The 15,311-nt window shown below is 30.5% G+C and overlaps 1 protein-coding gene across 1 annotated transcript; it reads right to left on the bottom strand.

Annotated features, from left to right (window-relative positions):
* Positions 1 to 4,949: 4,949 nt before the first annotated feature.
* LOC107422085 (PAP-specific phosphatase HAL2-like) lies at positions 4,950 to 9,059 on the bottom strand. The gene is made up of 4 exons (XM_060812686.1): positions 8,354 to 9,059; positions 6,271 to 6,958; positions 5,572 to 5,928; positions 4,950 to 5,441 (listed from the first exon to the last, which is right to left on the bottom strand). Exons 1-3 carry the CDS (start codon positions 8,748 to 8,750, stop codon positions 5,625 to 5,627), a joined length of 1,389 nt encoding a protein of 462 aa, XP_060668669.1. The 5' UTR covers positions 8,751 to 9,059; the 3' UTR covers positions 4,950 to 5,441; positions 5,572 to 5,624.
* Positions 9,060 to 15,311: the final 6,252 nt, after the last annotated feature.

Below are 15,311 nucleotides of genomic sequence, written 5' to 3'. Positions count from 1 at the left end.
TCAATATAACTCCCGATCCTAAGTAATGAATAATATACTTGGTGTGATATATATGGAATGGAATGTGCAATTTGGTAGAGAGATTATTGTCGTGGTACACACAGCTTGAATTACCATGAAATCCTTGGAACAGCTAGCTAGCAGGTCCTGGTAGGCTCTCGTACTATCAAGTACTATTTATGTCTGTAGAGTTTAGACCATACATCTCACAAGAGATAATAAAGAAGAGAGATGGATATTTGGCGTATTTTAATTCAACACATGAACATGGCCATTAATATCGCCTAACTTCCATTCTTCATTTCATTTATAGGAAGACGGTGATCCTCTGCTGGCTATCTTAGCTAGTTACCTGATTAGGCTTTGGTGTTAATTGTGCAAGAATAAGCAAAATTTTTGCATAAACAAAAATCATATTAGTGTTTCGTAAGCTATTATTCTAGAATTGTTAAAAGTTACAAAATTAAATTTTGAATGTGCTTGTAAATAACCTATTTTTAACTGTTGTAATTGTGTATACATATATATCACAAGAGATAATAAAGAAGAGAGATGGATATTTGGCGTATTTTAATTCAACACATGAACATGGCCATTAATATCGCCTAACTTCCATTCTTCATTTCATTTATAGGAAGACGGTGATCCTCTGCTAACTATCTTAGCTAGTTACCTGATTAGGCTTTGGTGTTAATTGTGCAAGAATAAGCAAAATTTTTGCAGAAACAAAAATCATATTAGTATTTCGTAAGCTATTATTCTAGAATTGTTAAAAGTTACAAATTTTGATGATTTAAAATTAACAACCTTAGCCCAGATTATTGATGATTTAAAATAAATAAAAATTAACCTAGATGGTCATAAAAGTTATAGTGATTTAGGATATATCCATCAGATCTTCACTTTCGTAGTATGGAAATGGGATTAATGATTAGATTGGATGCTAGGGAAGTAGATAAAACTTAAAGTTGATTCTAAGATAGTGGAGAGAGCAATAATGGAGAGCTCCAAATGAACAAGGTCCCCCATTATGCAATCAAATTCAAAATACCCACATAACACGCAGGAATACCGTAGTGCTTATCATGTTTACAGGCCCTACTTCAGCAGGCAATTTGTTTTTCATTTTTCATGAGTCAAATAGGGCGGTGGGCTTCATCATATATATATATATATAGATATTTTTTTTTTTCTATAAATTGCCAAATGCTTAAGCTTCGAGTCCATGGCTGACAAATGCACCCCTCTGCCAAACTTCAAACACAACTTTGGCTCACTTTTCCCTGCTGCTGCTGAGTCATTTGCCATAATATTGATAGAAAGGATAATATACAAATAGTTTTTCAACTGACATTTAAAAATATATTTAAAATTTATATAATTTTATTAAAATATTAAAATTTTAGAAGGTCAAAATGAATTTTATAGAGATTTATATAAGTTCCAAAAATATATTTAAATTTTAATTTTTGAAGAAATTTAAGTGTTGTTAATAAAAGTTTTGATAGAAAATCAATCATAATGTCTTAATAGGAGATTAGCTATATATACATTAGATTTATATTAGAATAACATCATGGATTGAATATCAAGTTTTTTTTTTTTTTAACCTTTAATGTGATTTAAAAAGTAGAATTTAAAATTTTAAAAATGGTAATTTATATAAATTTAATAATATATTAAAATTTTATTTAATGATATATTAAATTTTAACTCTTGATACGTGTCAAAAATTGAAAAAGAAAATTATGATATTAGTTCTAATATTAAAAATCTAATATAAGAGTTGTATTATATAAAGTGATGATCTAATGGTGTTATTTAGCTCATTTTATAATTAACTATATAAGGATAGAATCGAAAAATGATATAGGACAATATTAATTTACAATATATTTTTTTTTAACTTTTATATTTTTATATTAAAAATCTATTAAGGAAAAATATTTATTTTTATATTAAAAACTTAATAAAAAAATAAATATTTTAATAGTAATAAATTAAATTGTAGTATACCATGCAAATAATACTAAACTTTTTAAATATATATATATATATATATAAAGTTTTTACATTTCATTTTTTTGTCCCTATATAGTATTGTTTTATATCAATATCATACACATAAAATGATTGTAGGTAACCTATTAAATGGAAACTATATATATATATATATATATATATAATGACCTATATATATTTGTTTGATTTTGCTTTCTAATACTTTGATGTGGCAGCCCAAATTTGCATTTGTGGTCCATTGCTAGCAACAAGCAGACAATGTCTATCCCACTTGTTCCTCCCTACCCTAAACATTGTTCCTATATGTCCCACACACATTCTCCTCGTCGAAGAAGGATTTGGCTACTAACAAACTTTAGCTACAAAAAATTCAAGCCCATTTCAGTCTTTTCCTTCATCTTAAAAAATTTTCAAAAAAATCTAGCTGCTAGTTTCAGCTTTCGGTTGAGTTTGACAAGCGATCTTTAATTTAAGGAAAAACACATACATCAAAACAAAAACATTAATAAGGTTTAACATAAGCAAAAAGATCTTTACTTGTCTTATATACTTAAATTGGGAATTTGAAAATATTCTCAATGAGCAAACGTGTTGTGTAGTTACACACCTAGCACATTGTCAAGGAAATAGATGATCCGGGGGGATTGAAAATGGATGGCCGACCATGGTTGCTATTTGACATTTGAGTCCTCATTTACTGGCAAACATATTTAATTTTCCATCTGCTCAGTTGATAAGGACCTTTTGCTTCTCTTTCAGTCTGAAAGACCATAAACCATCTTCAGAAGGTCAAAATTATATTTTCCTTACCCCCAAATCCATGAGTTTGTCCAAGTGTATTAAAGAATGATGTGACTTTATAATTTTATGTTTTAAAGAACACCCTCTTTTCAAAACATTTGGTTTGTTGTTATGATCCAAGAGCTCATTAATTAATTGTATTTACTATAACTTCAGAAATATATCAAATAGAGAAGGGAATAGCTAATATATTCATTTATTTTGACTAATTTGTGTACCATTTCTCTCCTTCATTTTGTCTCGCATTTCTTTTATAGTTATTTAAGCTGTAGCAATAGCCACGTAAATTGCAGATTGCATGTCCATGGGCCTCCACTTTGATTGGGCATTATAACTTACCCATTGGCTTGGGCTTAGCGGCACTAGTGCTTTTGTTTATACAATAATATTTAAACTTGTCTTGTTTTTTTTTAGGATTCCATACATGAAATTCAAATAAAATTTTAATTATTAAAATTAATGTTAAAATTTTTTTTTAATTTTTAAATCACATCAAATTTTAACTTTTAAAATTATATTTATTAATTATTAAATTTTGACAGAATTTATTTTTTCTAAATAAAATTTTAGTATGTTATTAAATTTATGTTTTATCATTTTAAAATTTAGATTTTTAGGACTAGATGGGAGTTAAAGGTTAATAAAAAAAAATTAATATTAAAAACACAACTCATCCTAATATAGACCTGACTATATGTATATTTTTATTATTTACAATTTTTTTTTTCTTTTGGTATACAAAATGGATATTTCAGATTAAATAAGAATTGTTATTCATGGAAATTTAAAAAAAAAAGAAGGAAAGTGAATAGTCTTTCCTGTTTATATATTTGACAATAATATTGAATAAGAATCAATTTTGGTTTCAAAAATTTTCAAATTTGATAAAAATAAATGATAAATTTATTTTTATATATATTTTTTATGCATTCTACTATCGGATAATTCAACTAAATCTAAATTTATCAATATATGGTAAGTATATTTTTGAAGCTAATCTAAGTTAGAATGTTAAAATAGCATTTCGTAAGTTTTTTCAAATAAATAATTATTCTTTTAAAAATTGGCTTATCTATTTTATAGAAATGGTTATTTTAAAATTTAAAAATGTACTAAATGCAAGAATAACTAAGTTTATGAAATAATTTATTGCACAAATCAAATATGATTTAAGTATTGGTATGAGAGATATCAACTAGTCAACCTTATTGTACCATTTTTTGTTTATATGAATATGCTAAAATAGACCTATATTGTGTATACATATATATATATGTATATAATCTTGCTCTATCACTGTTTTTGTGTAAGTCTTGCTCTATCACTTAGTCAAAAGCATAGTTTAAAAGCATTCAACAAATCATCCACTCAACTGTTACCCCAAGCTCCACTTTGTCAACCTCTAACTCCATTATAGAACTTTTGAAATGACATTGAATAAGAACTATGGATATTTATCTACATATGCATACAATGTTGTAGTGTCCTCATTTGGGGAATAATCCCACGTCAAAAGTTGCATATTAGTAACAAATTATGCTCTAGTATGATATATGAATATGGGCTTAGAAGTTAGAACCCCAAATATTGACTTTCTTAGCATTTTTTAGAAAGGCCTTGTGTGAACACGACATTATATGTTTTCATTAGGCTTGCTATCATTCTATAAGAATGTAAAATGTTTTAATTTGAACCATATGTACAGAGATTGTTTGGTTAATATTATGTTGTTTGAGATGTTTGGTTGCATAAAACCAAACATCCTTGTCGTTAAAAACTTCATAACCGAGTTTGTTGTAAGAATTTAAAATGTTTTAATTTGAACAATATGTATAGAGATTGTTTGGTTAATATTATGTTGTTTGAGATGTTTGGTTGCAAAAAACCAAACATCCTTACCGAGTTTGTTGCTATCAGAAATTGGTAGAGTGCAAAATTAGTAGTGCATAGAGGTTGGGCAATTCGAATATTATTAAAATTGTATGTATATATACATATATAATTTTGTTCGTATAAATTATTTATTTCTATTTATAGTTTATAAAGAAAAAAAAATCTGTTTAAGCTTCCCTTGCAATTGTGAAAACAATGTTCCAAAAACTAACTTGTCATATGAAACAATAGAATCTTGTAAGCCCAAATTATCATAAAAAGAAGCCAACTGATGAAGAAATAATTACAATTCCTGCAACTTCTATGTTCAAGATCTTCAAATAATCTAAAACTTATTGAATAGATTAATCCTAATATATTGACAATAGTCACTATTCTTGGAAATAGTTAGCCACCCATTTCCACATGAAGGCAATCCGTAAAGCATAATGATGCTATTACATGTGCTAGAACTTCATCAGCTGCTCATCTAGAAGCAAATTGTATTCCCTCCATGTATATGTAAATGCATATCCAAATGTGCAAGATGGTTGCTTGAGAGATGACCTGCTTAGCTAATAAAGTTCTATTCCAAAAAGTTGCCTCTTTTAGTATTATGGTCTTCTGAGAAAGCTTATTGCATATTGGTATTATTAGCTTTTGAAAACAAAAACCCAGACTCCCCTAAACAAACATAGAACTTCCTGGACAATACAAAGCAACTGCAGGTAGAATGATTTAATTTCCTGAAAACAAATATTAGGCATATGTCATTCTTATAAGAATCACGATTGGTGCAGAAGCAGGATGCTCTGTGTGATTTTCCATAAATCAAGAATCAAATGAAGATCCAATAATAATTTACAGTTTCCTTACCCTGCCTAGCAATGTCAAGCACTGTGTTGTCATTAATGTTAACCAGAAGAGCCTTACAGACCAGAGGAGTCCCAGCTAGCATCAACAGCCCTAATGATTTGGTCATGCAGAATAGCTCCAGCACTGGCAATTATACCTCGATCAAGACCTTCTAAATATATACCTTTTGAAAAGTCCAGCCGACGACCTCTGGCATCAGTTACCACACCGCCAGCCTCTTGTATGATGACAACACCAGCTGCATGATCCCATATCTTCTCTTTGTAGCCAGCTCTTGCAAACTTCATGAAAATCTCAGCATCCCCACGAGCTATGGTTGCATATTTTACCATACTATATACTCGTAATGGTTGCTTCCTGAAGACAAAACATTATAGTAATTGCTGTTACTCTTTCTGCTTTCTGCATTTAAATTCATATCTTGTGTTCTCTTTGTTACCTTCTACAACATCGGTTCTTCTGATTTTAATTTATTTAGATGCATGAACCTACTAATATTCTTAATCAAGGTAACAGGGTAAGAGCATTATATGTAGATTCTCCAAGTAGAATAAGTTAATTGTTAGTATTAGATAAGCAATGACAGAAAATATATGGCCACGGAAATTTTGGTCATTTTCCTCCCTTTTAGATTCAAAATGTGATGCATAGTATTCATTGAAAAGCATGGAAAAATGGATAAACTGAAAGCATAACTACCTAAGGCCCACACTGTGAGCTAGTCCTGCTGTGAATGAATGACTTGAATTTGACTTCTCAACCGGTTCACAAAAGGTTGCCAATGATGGATTATCAATGGAGGACACTCGAACAAGTCTTGCAGAGTTTGGCCAGACTAGCTTCTTATTTACATGGACCAGGGGTTGCATCCAAGCCTTGCCACTACCTCTCCTAGCATAAATCACACAACCTTTGTCCCATGATTCTGATGTTGGTGGTGTCAACTTAGATACAATCCTATGATACCGATGATGGTAGCTAAGCCATTCCTTTCTCATCGGGTAATTAGGGCAACCAAGAACTCCAAGGGCAACTTCTCCATCCTCTATGAGTGCCAGAGCTATAGCATATTGATCACCCCGAACAAACCCCAGTGTGCCATCAACAGGATCAAGTGCCCAAAATCTTCCTGTATGCCCTCCATTTGAGTTACACCGACTGATTGCCTCGAGAACCTCTGAAGTCCCAAGTGGCATCTCTGGACCTTTAAGTCCAAAACGAGGTGCTTCAACGAGACATTTATTCACAGTTTCAACTACAGCATCTAGTAGTCCAGAAGCATCAGCCTTGGAAAGAGTTTGGACATCTTCTTCAGCAACAATAGATACATTGCTGCTGCCAAAGGACTGAGAGAGTACCCAGCTCACAGTTGCCTGGACGCTCCAATCTGTTTACATGGTGTAATCAAGACACTAAGTCATTCTGGATTGCAACTAATGACAGAATATATATCGGAAAAGATACTTGAACAATTACACTGCAAGCTTTAATAATTACACCGTTACTAATTAATGTCACCTGATATTTGAACTTTTCTGTCTAGGTGCTACGCTTTAACAGTTCAGAACTTCAGAGTAAGAGTCCTAAAAGTAAAATTAAATACACATGTACTCCAAGAAATGATTGCAAATTACCAACTTATTTATGTGTTGTGACATGCCATGCCATAATTGATGCTTCATTTTAGGAAATATTACAAGTTTAAAATACAGAATGATGACTATGTAGTGGTAAATACGTAGCAGTCTATTCCCAGAAATTTCTGTTCAGAAGTATAAATTGGCATGTTAGTGATTATTCTTAAAAGATGATGCCCAACAAGGTTAAGAAATCAGGGCCAAACTATTTAGTAATTAATTAAATTTTTAAAAACTGCCAAAATATAGTTTCTGGCCTTATTTTGGTTACCAGTCATGATACCTAAACATGAAAACCAAATTACAAACAAAAACATTCTCTATCTGAAAACTATGGGAGCAACTGCAATATGGGGGAGACTGCACACCAGAGCATCCAAAAAACATTAAACCTTATGCAATAGACAAAATGAACTAGAACTTCTTTTTCTCTTGTTATTATTATTATTATTTTTTTTATCCCCCAAAATCGTAGTTATCAACGACAGACTGATAGGGACCATATCAGGCAAGATTTTCCTAAAAATGAAAAAGACTGCAATTCCTTATACGACCATAAAAATAAAAATATATTAAACTTTTTTTTTTTTTTTTTGGGGGGAAAAGTACTAATCTTAATAAGTTTTATAGATTGTCAATAAAGTCATTTATAAATTGTATGATAACTTAGCTTAAATCAATCAATTTTCTTTCAGATTCAAATTTTCAACATGTAAGCCCAAATAGTCAAAGGAGTTGACCTATTTCAATATTACCACCGATTGTAAAAAATGTTCTGTTCACTGTAGATTTATCTTACTTAGCCGCAAAACAAGGCAACCTTTGAGACCAGAAAAAACAGAAAAAAAAAAAAAAAAAAATTGCTGTATTGTAGATCACTATTATTGTTCACACAAGTTTTTTATCCATTAAGCAATATTACTGTACCAAATGAAGCAAAAACAAACTAAAGAAATCCTAAGTCAGAAACCAGCAAAGAAATTCACTGAGTCATTCCCAATTCAGATCGAAACTGGAAGTAAGTATATGAATCATTCAGCAATAAGCACAACCAATATCATTAACGTAAACCCAATTCAGAAAATTAAATAAAAAAAATAAAAATAAATCTACCATGAAACAGAAACGGCGACTAATCGACTGACCTGCAACGGTTACAGGGGAATTATCATCTTTGGATCGAACCTCTTCACCACTCTTAGAAATCAAACCATTTTGAACTCCCTCGCAGAGAGAACATGCCATTTGCACAGCTCTGACAGCAACATCCAATTCATTGGAATAAGGCTCTGTTTGTGAAGATTCTCTGGCAGAGAGACCCATGTTTTCTTGGTCCTCCATTGTCGAGGAGAGGAAGCTTTGGTTGAACTTAGACACAAAACCAATGTGCTCAGAAAGGTTCTGGGTTCGTTTCTTTTGGTGGAAAAACATGAAAAAGCTTCCTATATGGTAGGGTGTGGTAGTAAACTTGTTCTTGCTATACCTCCTCAGTCCCAAGCTATGTGGGAGTTTTATAGCCATGTTTGAACAATATAAAGGCATATCATCAACGGGAGAAAAATCAAAAATTCAAAAAATAAATAAATAAAGAAAAAGACCTTTCACACTCTGTTTTGCCTCTTTATGGTTTCCTGTAATTTGGATTATGTGGGCTTTGGTGACGTTGAAGGAAAGACTGTAAAAGAAAGCAACAGAAAATGACATTCAAGCTTGAAGGATCAAAATTCATGGGATTATGATATCTCTTTGAAGAAATTTTGAGCCAAAATTGAAACCCAAAAGAAACAACGGGTTGAGAATCACCAACATGATAAAAAGAAAAAAATTACTTTAATTTTCTCAAGCCTCTGCGTTCACGTTGTTGCTTTAGGGATTAAGAACATTTGCTTCTTTTTATTTATTTATTTATTTATTTATTATTATTATTATTTTAAATATGCCAGCATAGTTAGAATCAAACTCCTCTATTTTATTCAGTGCATGTGAGTTTTTCATTTTTCCCCCTCCAAAAAAAAAAAAGGAAAAAAAATATATATATATATTCTTTTTGGGTATGGGGAGAATTGACTCAGTATTCTATTTTGATTACTAAAATATTGCAAACGCCTCAAGAAGAAATATGAATTGTGTGTTTCTGAAGGTTTTTCTTTTCTTTTTTTTTTTTTTTTTTAAATAGAGTTTCTATATATATTCTACACTCAAACTTAGAATATAGATACGATACTCAACATTAAAATCTATCCACTTTGTTATTGTGCCTTAGAAGTTTGATTTTACTTTTATATAATACAACCTAATTAAATTAAAACGAACATATATAGATAATGAAAAAGTGGTATCTAAATCAAGAATTTTTTTAAATTTTATTTTATGTAAGATGTATGATATAGTGTCACAAGTTATTTATAATTAAATACATTACAATATTTATATAAAATTTACATGATTTATTTTATCATCATGTAATATTGTATGTGATTATAGATTATTTAATTTTTTTAATTTATATTGTAAGTGATAATTAGAAGAAATATAAAATGACATGAGGCATCTGTTATACATAATAGCTTCTCCTAAATCAATACAATTGGGGGGGAAAAAAAAAGTTAAATAAAATTTTGGTAGATATGGCTTTTCTTTAAGATAATATGATATCAATTAAAATCAAAATGATAAATTCATTTTGGTCTATTGTGGAGTCACTATGAGCTCATTAATACGTATGCGACTCAATATTACAAAGATGCTTCTAGTATCTTATAAGCTCCAAATTGTAGAATCTTTCAGCTGTAGAATTTGCCTTTTCCATTTTAAAACTTTAAGGGGTGGAATACTTCAATCAATCACTTATTTTTAGTATTTAATATATATAAGTTAGAAGGACAAACTAACAATCATTACATAGAGATGATCTGCCAAAAAAAAAAAAAAAAAAAAAAAAAGGAAAAACTTTGATCAGCTTTTAAATAATAAAGATAACACTAGCTAGCCACCAAGTGGTTAAAGAATGTGGGATTTCATGTATATTCTTGTTTGACACCAATGTTTATCCCCACATCAGCCTTGTTTAATTTCTTCGCTTCTCTTTTTCAGTGATGATTCGGTTAATAATGAGGTCCGATTCATTTGATTTTTGGCCCCATCATTCATCCAATGGAAAAAGATTGATTTTTGAGTTCATATTATTGAAGAAGTTTAATATACATTAAAAACCTATATCGTATTTAAAATTAAAACTAACGGTAATTTAATAAAATATTAGAGTATAAAATTTTAAAATTTTGGATTTAAATAATTCTATTATTATTTAAAAGAATTAATATTAATAAAGATGATAATAGAAAAATTTTAGATACATGATAAATTTATATTCTAACATCTCAAATTTTTTAAATTAATAGTAATTTAATGTATATTATAGATTAATATCAAAAGCAAAGAAAATATATAGAGATTGAGAACTTATTTGGCAATTTTTTTATTTTTTTTTTAACATGCTTCTTTACAATTTATGTTTTTTGAAAAACTTTTTCCGAAGCTATATTTCATTTATTTTGATTTTATATTCTTCAAAAAATCTAAAAAAATTTAAAATAAAAAACAAAAACTGTCTAAACACTTACAAAAGTTACTTTGAATTTCAAAAACTAAAAATAGCATTTCAAAAGTTATGCGAAACACAGTTTTCATATTGTTTCATAGACACAAATATGTCGATCAAAATTGCTAAACAAAGGTGTTCCCATTTAACCTAGTGGCCTCTATGATGCTTGCCTTTATTTATTTCAAAGCTCATCAAGGCATGTGATGCCTCAAATGACTATGTAGTCATGGTGTGGAAATTCCATCAGCATAACATAATAAACTGCGGCATGCATTTCTGAATTTGGAATTATTAGGCTCTTTTAAGAAAAATGAAACTTTTAAAGGATGTATTGAATTTGTAAGGCTCTTTAAGAAAAATGACACTTTAAAGGAATTCCCCAAGAAAACAACCATAATTATGTTGTTCTAATTATTTCTAAATGCCTTGTCGTTTTGGTAATCCTTTGGGTGGGGACTTACTTCAGCTTTCGATAACATGACGTATTCTAAGTTTGTTTAGTTCACGTTTGGCGTTTAAGATTGAAAGGGTGAAAAAATATAAGTAACATCTTTTTTTAAAAAAAAATCAAATATAAAGTATACTAATATAATATGTATGTTCTATAACTTCTATATTTTATATAAATGTGAAAGGACTAAATTTTTGTTTAATGGAGTGCATATGCCAAAGGGTCAAGATATTTCTTGAAGCAATAATATATTAAATAAACTAAGGTGTCAATATCTTAATGACAGTACGTGACATGCAATTATTTGTGTATAAGAGCATGGTTGAAAATTTATGTGAAATCAGTGGGGCAGCCTCCCTGCTCGGTCTCTTTTGTCCTTGCTGTTGCTCATGGGTTTTGGGGCAAGGAGGCCCATACATTCAAAATGAGGTGAATTTGGCCCAACGCGTAGCTTTTAGAGCCTCAAAAAAATTTGTTCAATGTAAAATTTTAATCCAAATTAAAAGATATTTAATCCCAAATTATACTTTTTAAATTTGTATATAATTAGTTCTTTGTCCCTCCCAAAAAAAAAAAGTGAAAGAAAATTCTATATAATTTTAATGTCTGAACTGTTCTAATTTTACTTATATATTTAATGAATTTTTTTTTATAGAGAGATACTTGTCTCTCACCTTTATCAAAGAGTATTTCTTTTCTGTTTTCTATTGGGAAAATATATTAATATATATACGTATATATATGTGGAAAAATAAAATAATATAAAATTAAATTACATGAAATAATCAAAAAAATTAAAATCTGTATTTTTTTGTATTGATATACTCTATGAAAGTTTGACTGAGACATATGTGATACTATAGTATCTTTAAGACGTTTTCGTCCATCGGTGTAGGAGTTTTGTAACGAACATCTCCCAGGATACAACGGATGCAAAAGCTTTTAGATCAAGCACCTCCGAAACTTTTCTCTTCAAACTACTAGCGTACCTTTACTATAGTCACTATTTTTCTTTCTGGTTTTTACGTATTTCTCAAAAATACTTTTTCTCTGTAAAACCTCAAAACTGAAAAGAACGTGTCTACTTCAACCACTCATCTCAGAGTTTTATTTCCTTAAAACTTTCAACACGTCACTTTCAAAATATATTTAATTTATTTATTAAAAATAAACATTATTTTCTCCATCAAACTTAGGGTACAAAAACACAAAAATAAAGGCCCAAAGCCCATTTACAAATCATTCAAACTTAGGTCCAAAATACAACAATCCCCCACATGAATGATTTTACTTCTAAAACAAACCATGACTCTAGTGGTAAAGCTCTGCAGTTGGAACCTGTACAGAATAGGTAGATGTTACTCTTTGAACCTTCCCTTATGAAACTACATTTTCTTTACTGACTAACGTTATATGTGATATCCTTGAACCATTTCATCCTTTGTGTAAATGATAACATAGCCCACATATGATTCATTCCTGGTATACTTCAGTTCTCACCGTTGTGTTCATTTTGACCCTGAACACCTCCTTGGTTCTGCGAGAGTTTCTAAAGAATTGCGCCCTTAACAATTCTTCTTTGAAACGGCCACTCTTCTCTCTCACATAGGTGATTCCTATTTCTTATGTAATTAGCATAACCATGCATAGATTACCAAACACATACTAATAGGAATCATTAAAAGCATATTTATGCTTAATCCCTTTTCATCAGTGTTTCATCATAGGAATGGACAGAGGATTAACCCCCACAATAATCCATACTAGTCTTTACAATTCCGTTCTCCCATTGAATCTAGATATTGGGATCTCCAGTCAACTAGGTTGGGTTTCCATTGTATCGACTTTATTTACGGGCTTTAAACCCATTCCCCTCAACGACTTCTCAATAAATTTTCTATTTAACCCTTTGATTAGCGAATCGACAATGTTATCTTTCGACTTTACATAATATATTGAGATAACTCCAGTTGAGATTAATTGTCTAATGGAATTTTGTCTACGACGAATATGTCTAGACTTCCAATTATACATAATATTTTGTGCCCTACCAATCGCAGATTAACTATCACAATGTAAACTTATTGCTGGCATAGATTTAGGCCACCTAGGAATGCCCTCTAAAAATTGGCATAGCCATTCTGCCTCGTCATCACATTTATCCAATACGATAAACTCAGATTCCATCGTGGATCGAGCTATTATAGTTTGTTTTGAGGACTTTTATGTTACGGCTGCACTAGCTAATGTGAACACATAGCCTCTAGTGGATTTTAAATCTTTTATATCTAATATCTAATTTGCATCACTGCATCATTCTAATACAGGAGGATATCTTGTATAATGCAGTACGTATTCATAAGTACATCGTAAGTACCTTAGTACTTTAACGATTCATTTCCAATGATCATCATTTGGATTACTCATGTATCTACTAAGTCTACGTATAGCGTAGGCTAAGTCTAGTCTAGTACAACTCATCAAGTACATCAGAATTCCAATCACCTAGCGTATTCCACTTGCGATACACTTTCTCCTTTATTTTTGGATAAGTGTAAGTGGGTGTTCTGGGTATATTAGTATCATCATTACTAAACTTAGCCAGTATTTTATCTACATACATTTGACTAAGAATGATTTCATTCGAAGTCCTCGTGATTTTCATACCTAAAATCACATCTGTAAGTCCCATATCTTTCATGTCAAATTTGGAATTTAATGTGGCTTTTATAGTTCGGACCATATTGTTGTCACTACCTACTATAAGTATGTCATCTATGTACAAACATAGAATAACATATCAATTCTCTGTATCTTTTGCATAGATACATTTATCACATTCATTTATTTTAAACCCATTTTTTAGAATGACATTATCAAATTTTTGATGCCACTGTTTTGGAGCTTGTTTAAGTCCATATAAGGACATTACCAATTTACAAACTTTCTTTTCTTGTCCTGGAATGGAGAAACCTTTAGGTTGCTCTATGTAGATCTTTTCATCTAGATTTCCATTAAGAAAGATTGTTTTCATATCCATTTGATGTACCGCAAAATCCCGCAAGGTCTTCTTTTTGCTTGTATCCCTTAATTACAAGTATTACCGTGTATTTATCTATTGTTCCATCTACTTTCATCTTCTTTTTAAAGATCTATTTGTAACCTAAAGGTTTATAACCTGGAGGAAGATCTACTAATTCTCAAGTGTGATTCTGCAAGATGGAATCAATCTCACTTTTAACAGCTTCTTTCCCTAAATTTCCTTCAGGAGAATTTACAGCCTCTTGGAAGCTAAGGTTCACTTTTTAGCATATAAGTAAGAAAATCCGGACCGTAGGACTTTTCGGTTCTTACTCTTTTGTTACGTCTAATTGCAACATTAGTCTCATCTTCATTCTCTTTTTCTCGATCACTATCATTATTATCATCACTAATAGCATCGTAAGTACGTTTTGATGAACTCGGTCCTTCTTCCACTTTATCTAGAAAATTGTGTTAAAAAATTATGCATTTCTCGATTCTATTATTGTGTTCTTGTGTATATCAGGAATTTATGACCTATACACAAGGAACCGATACGCACTACTTTTTTGTGCATATCTTATGAAGATGCAATCAACAGTTTTAGGATCTATCTTCACCTTCTTAGGTATAGATACCACTACTTTAGCTAGACACTTCCACCCTCATAAATATTTGTAGGAAGGTTGTCTTCCTTTCCACAATCCATGGGGTATTTTTACCTGATCTTTTCGGGGCACCTTATTTAAAAGGTCGTTCCTGGACAAAAAGGCTTCCCCCACAAGTTCTGAGGTACTCCATAACTTATCAGCATTGCATTCATCATTTCTTTCAAAGTTCTATTTTTCCATTCAGTCATACCATTTGATTGTGGTGAATATGGTGGAGTAACTTCATGTATTATGTCATGTTGAGCACAATACACTCCAAATAGTCACACACTCCCCACCACAATTACTTTTGATCACTTTAAACTTCTTGTTGAGTTGATTCTCAACTTCTGTTTTATAGAGAATAAATTTCTCTA

Source organism: Ziziphus jujuba, chromosome 1 (assembly GCF_031755915.1).
Source record: "Ziziphus jujuba cultivar Dongzao chromosome 1, ASM3175591v1".
NCBI lineage: Eukaryota > Viridiplantae > Streptophyta > Magnoliopsida > Rosales > Rhamnaceae > Ziziphus > Ziziphus jujuba.
The sequence above is the reverse complement of the archived record's forward strand: the minus strand, read 5'-3'. Positions and strand labels throughout refer to the sequence as shown.

Bases quoted from the DNA above. Each gene is read 5' to 3' on its own strand.
- LOC107422085 (XM_060812686.1), bottom strand. From the start codon at position 8,750: ATGCCTTTATATTGTTCAAACATGGCTATAAAACTCCCACATAGCTTG. The intron at 6,959-8,353 runs GTCAGTCGATTA...CCATGTAAACAG, and splicing joins TTCCCCTGTAACCGTTGCAG to ATTGGAGCGTCCAGGCAACT. The intron at 5,929-6,270 runs GTAGTTATGCTT...TTTTGTCTTCAG, and splicing joins GCTCACAGTGTGGGCCTTAG to GAAGCAACCATTACGAGTAT.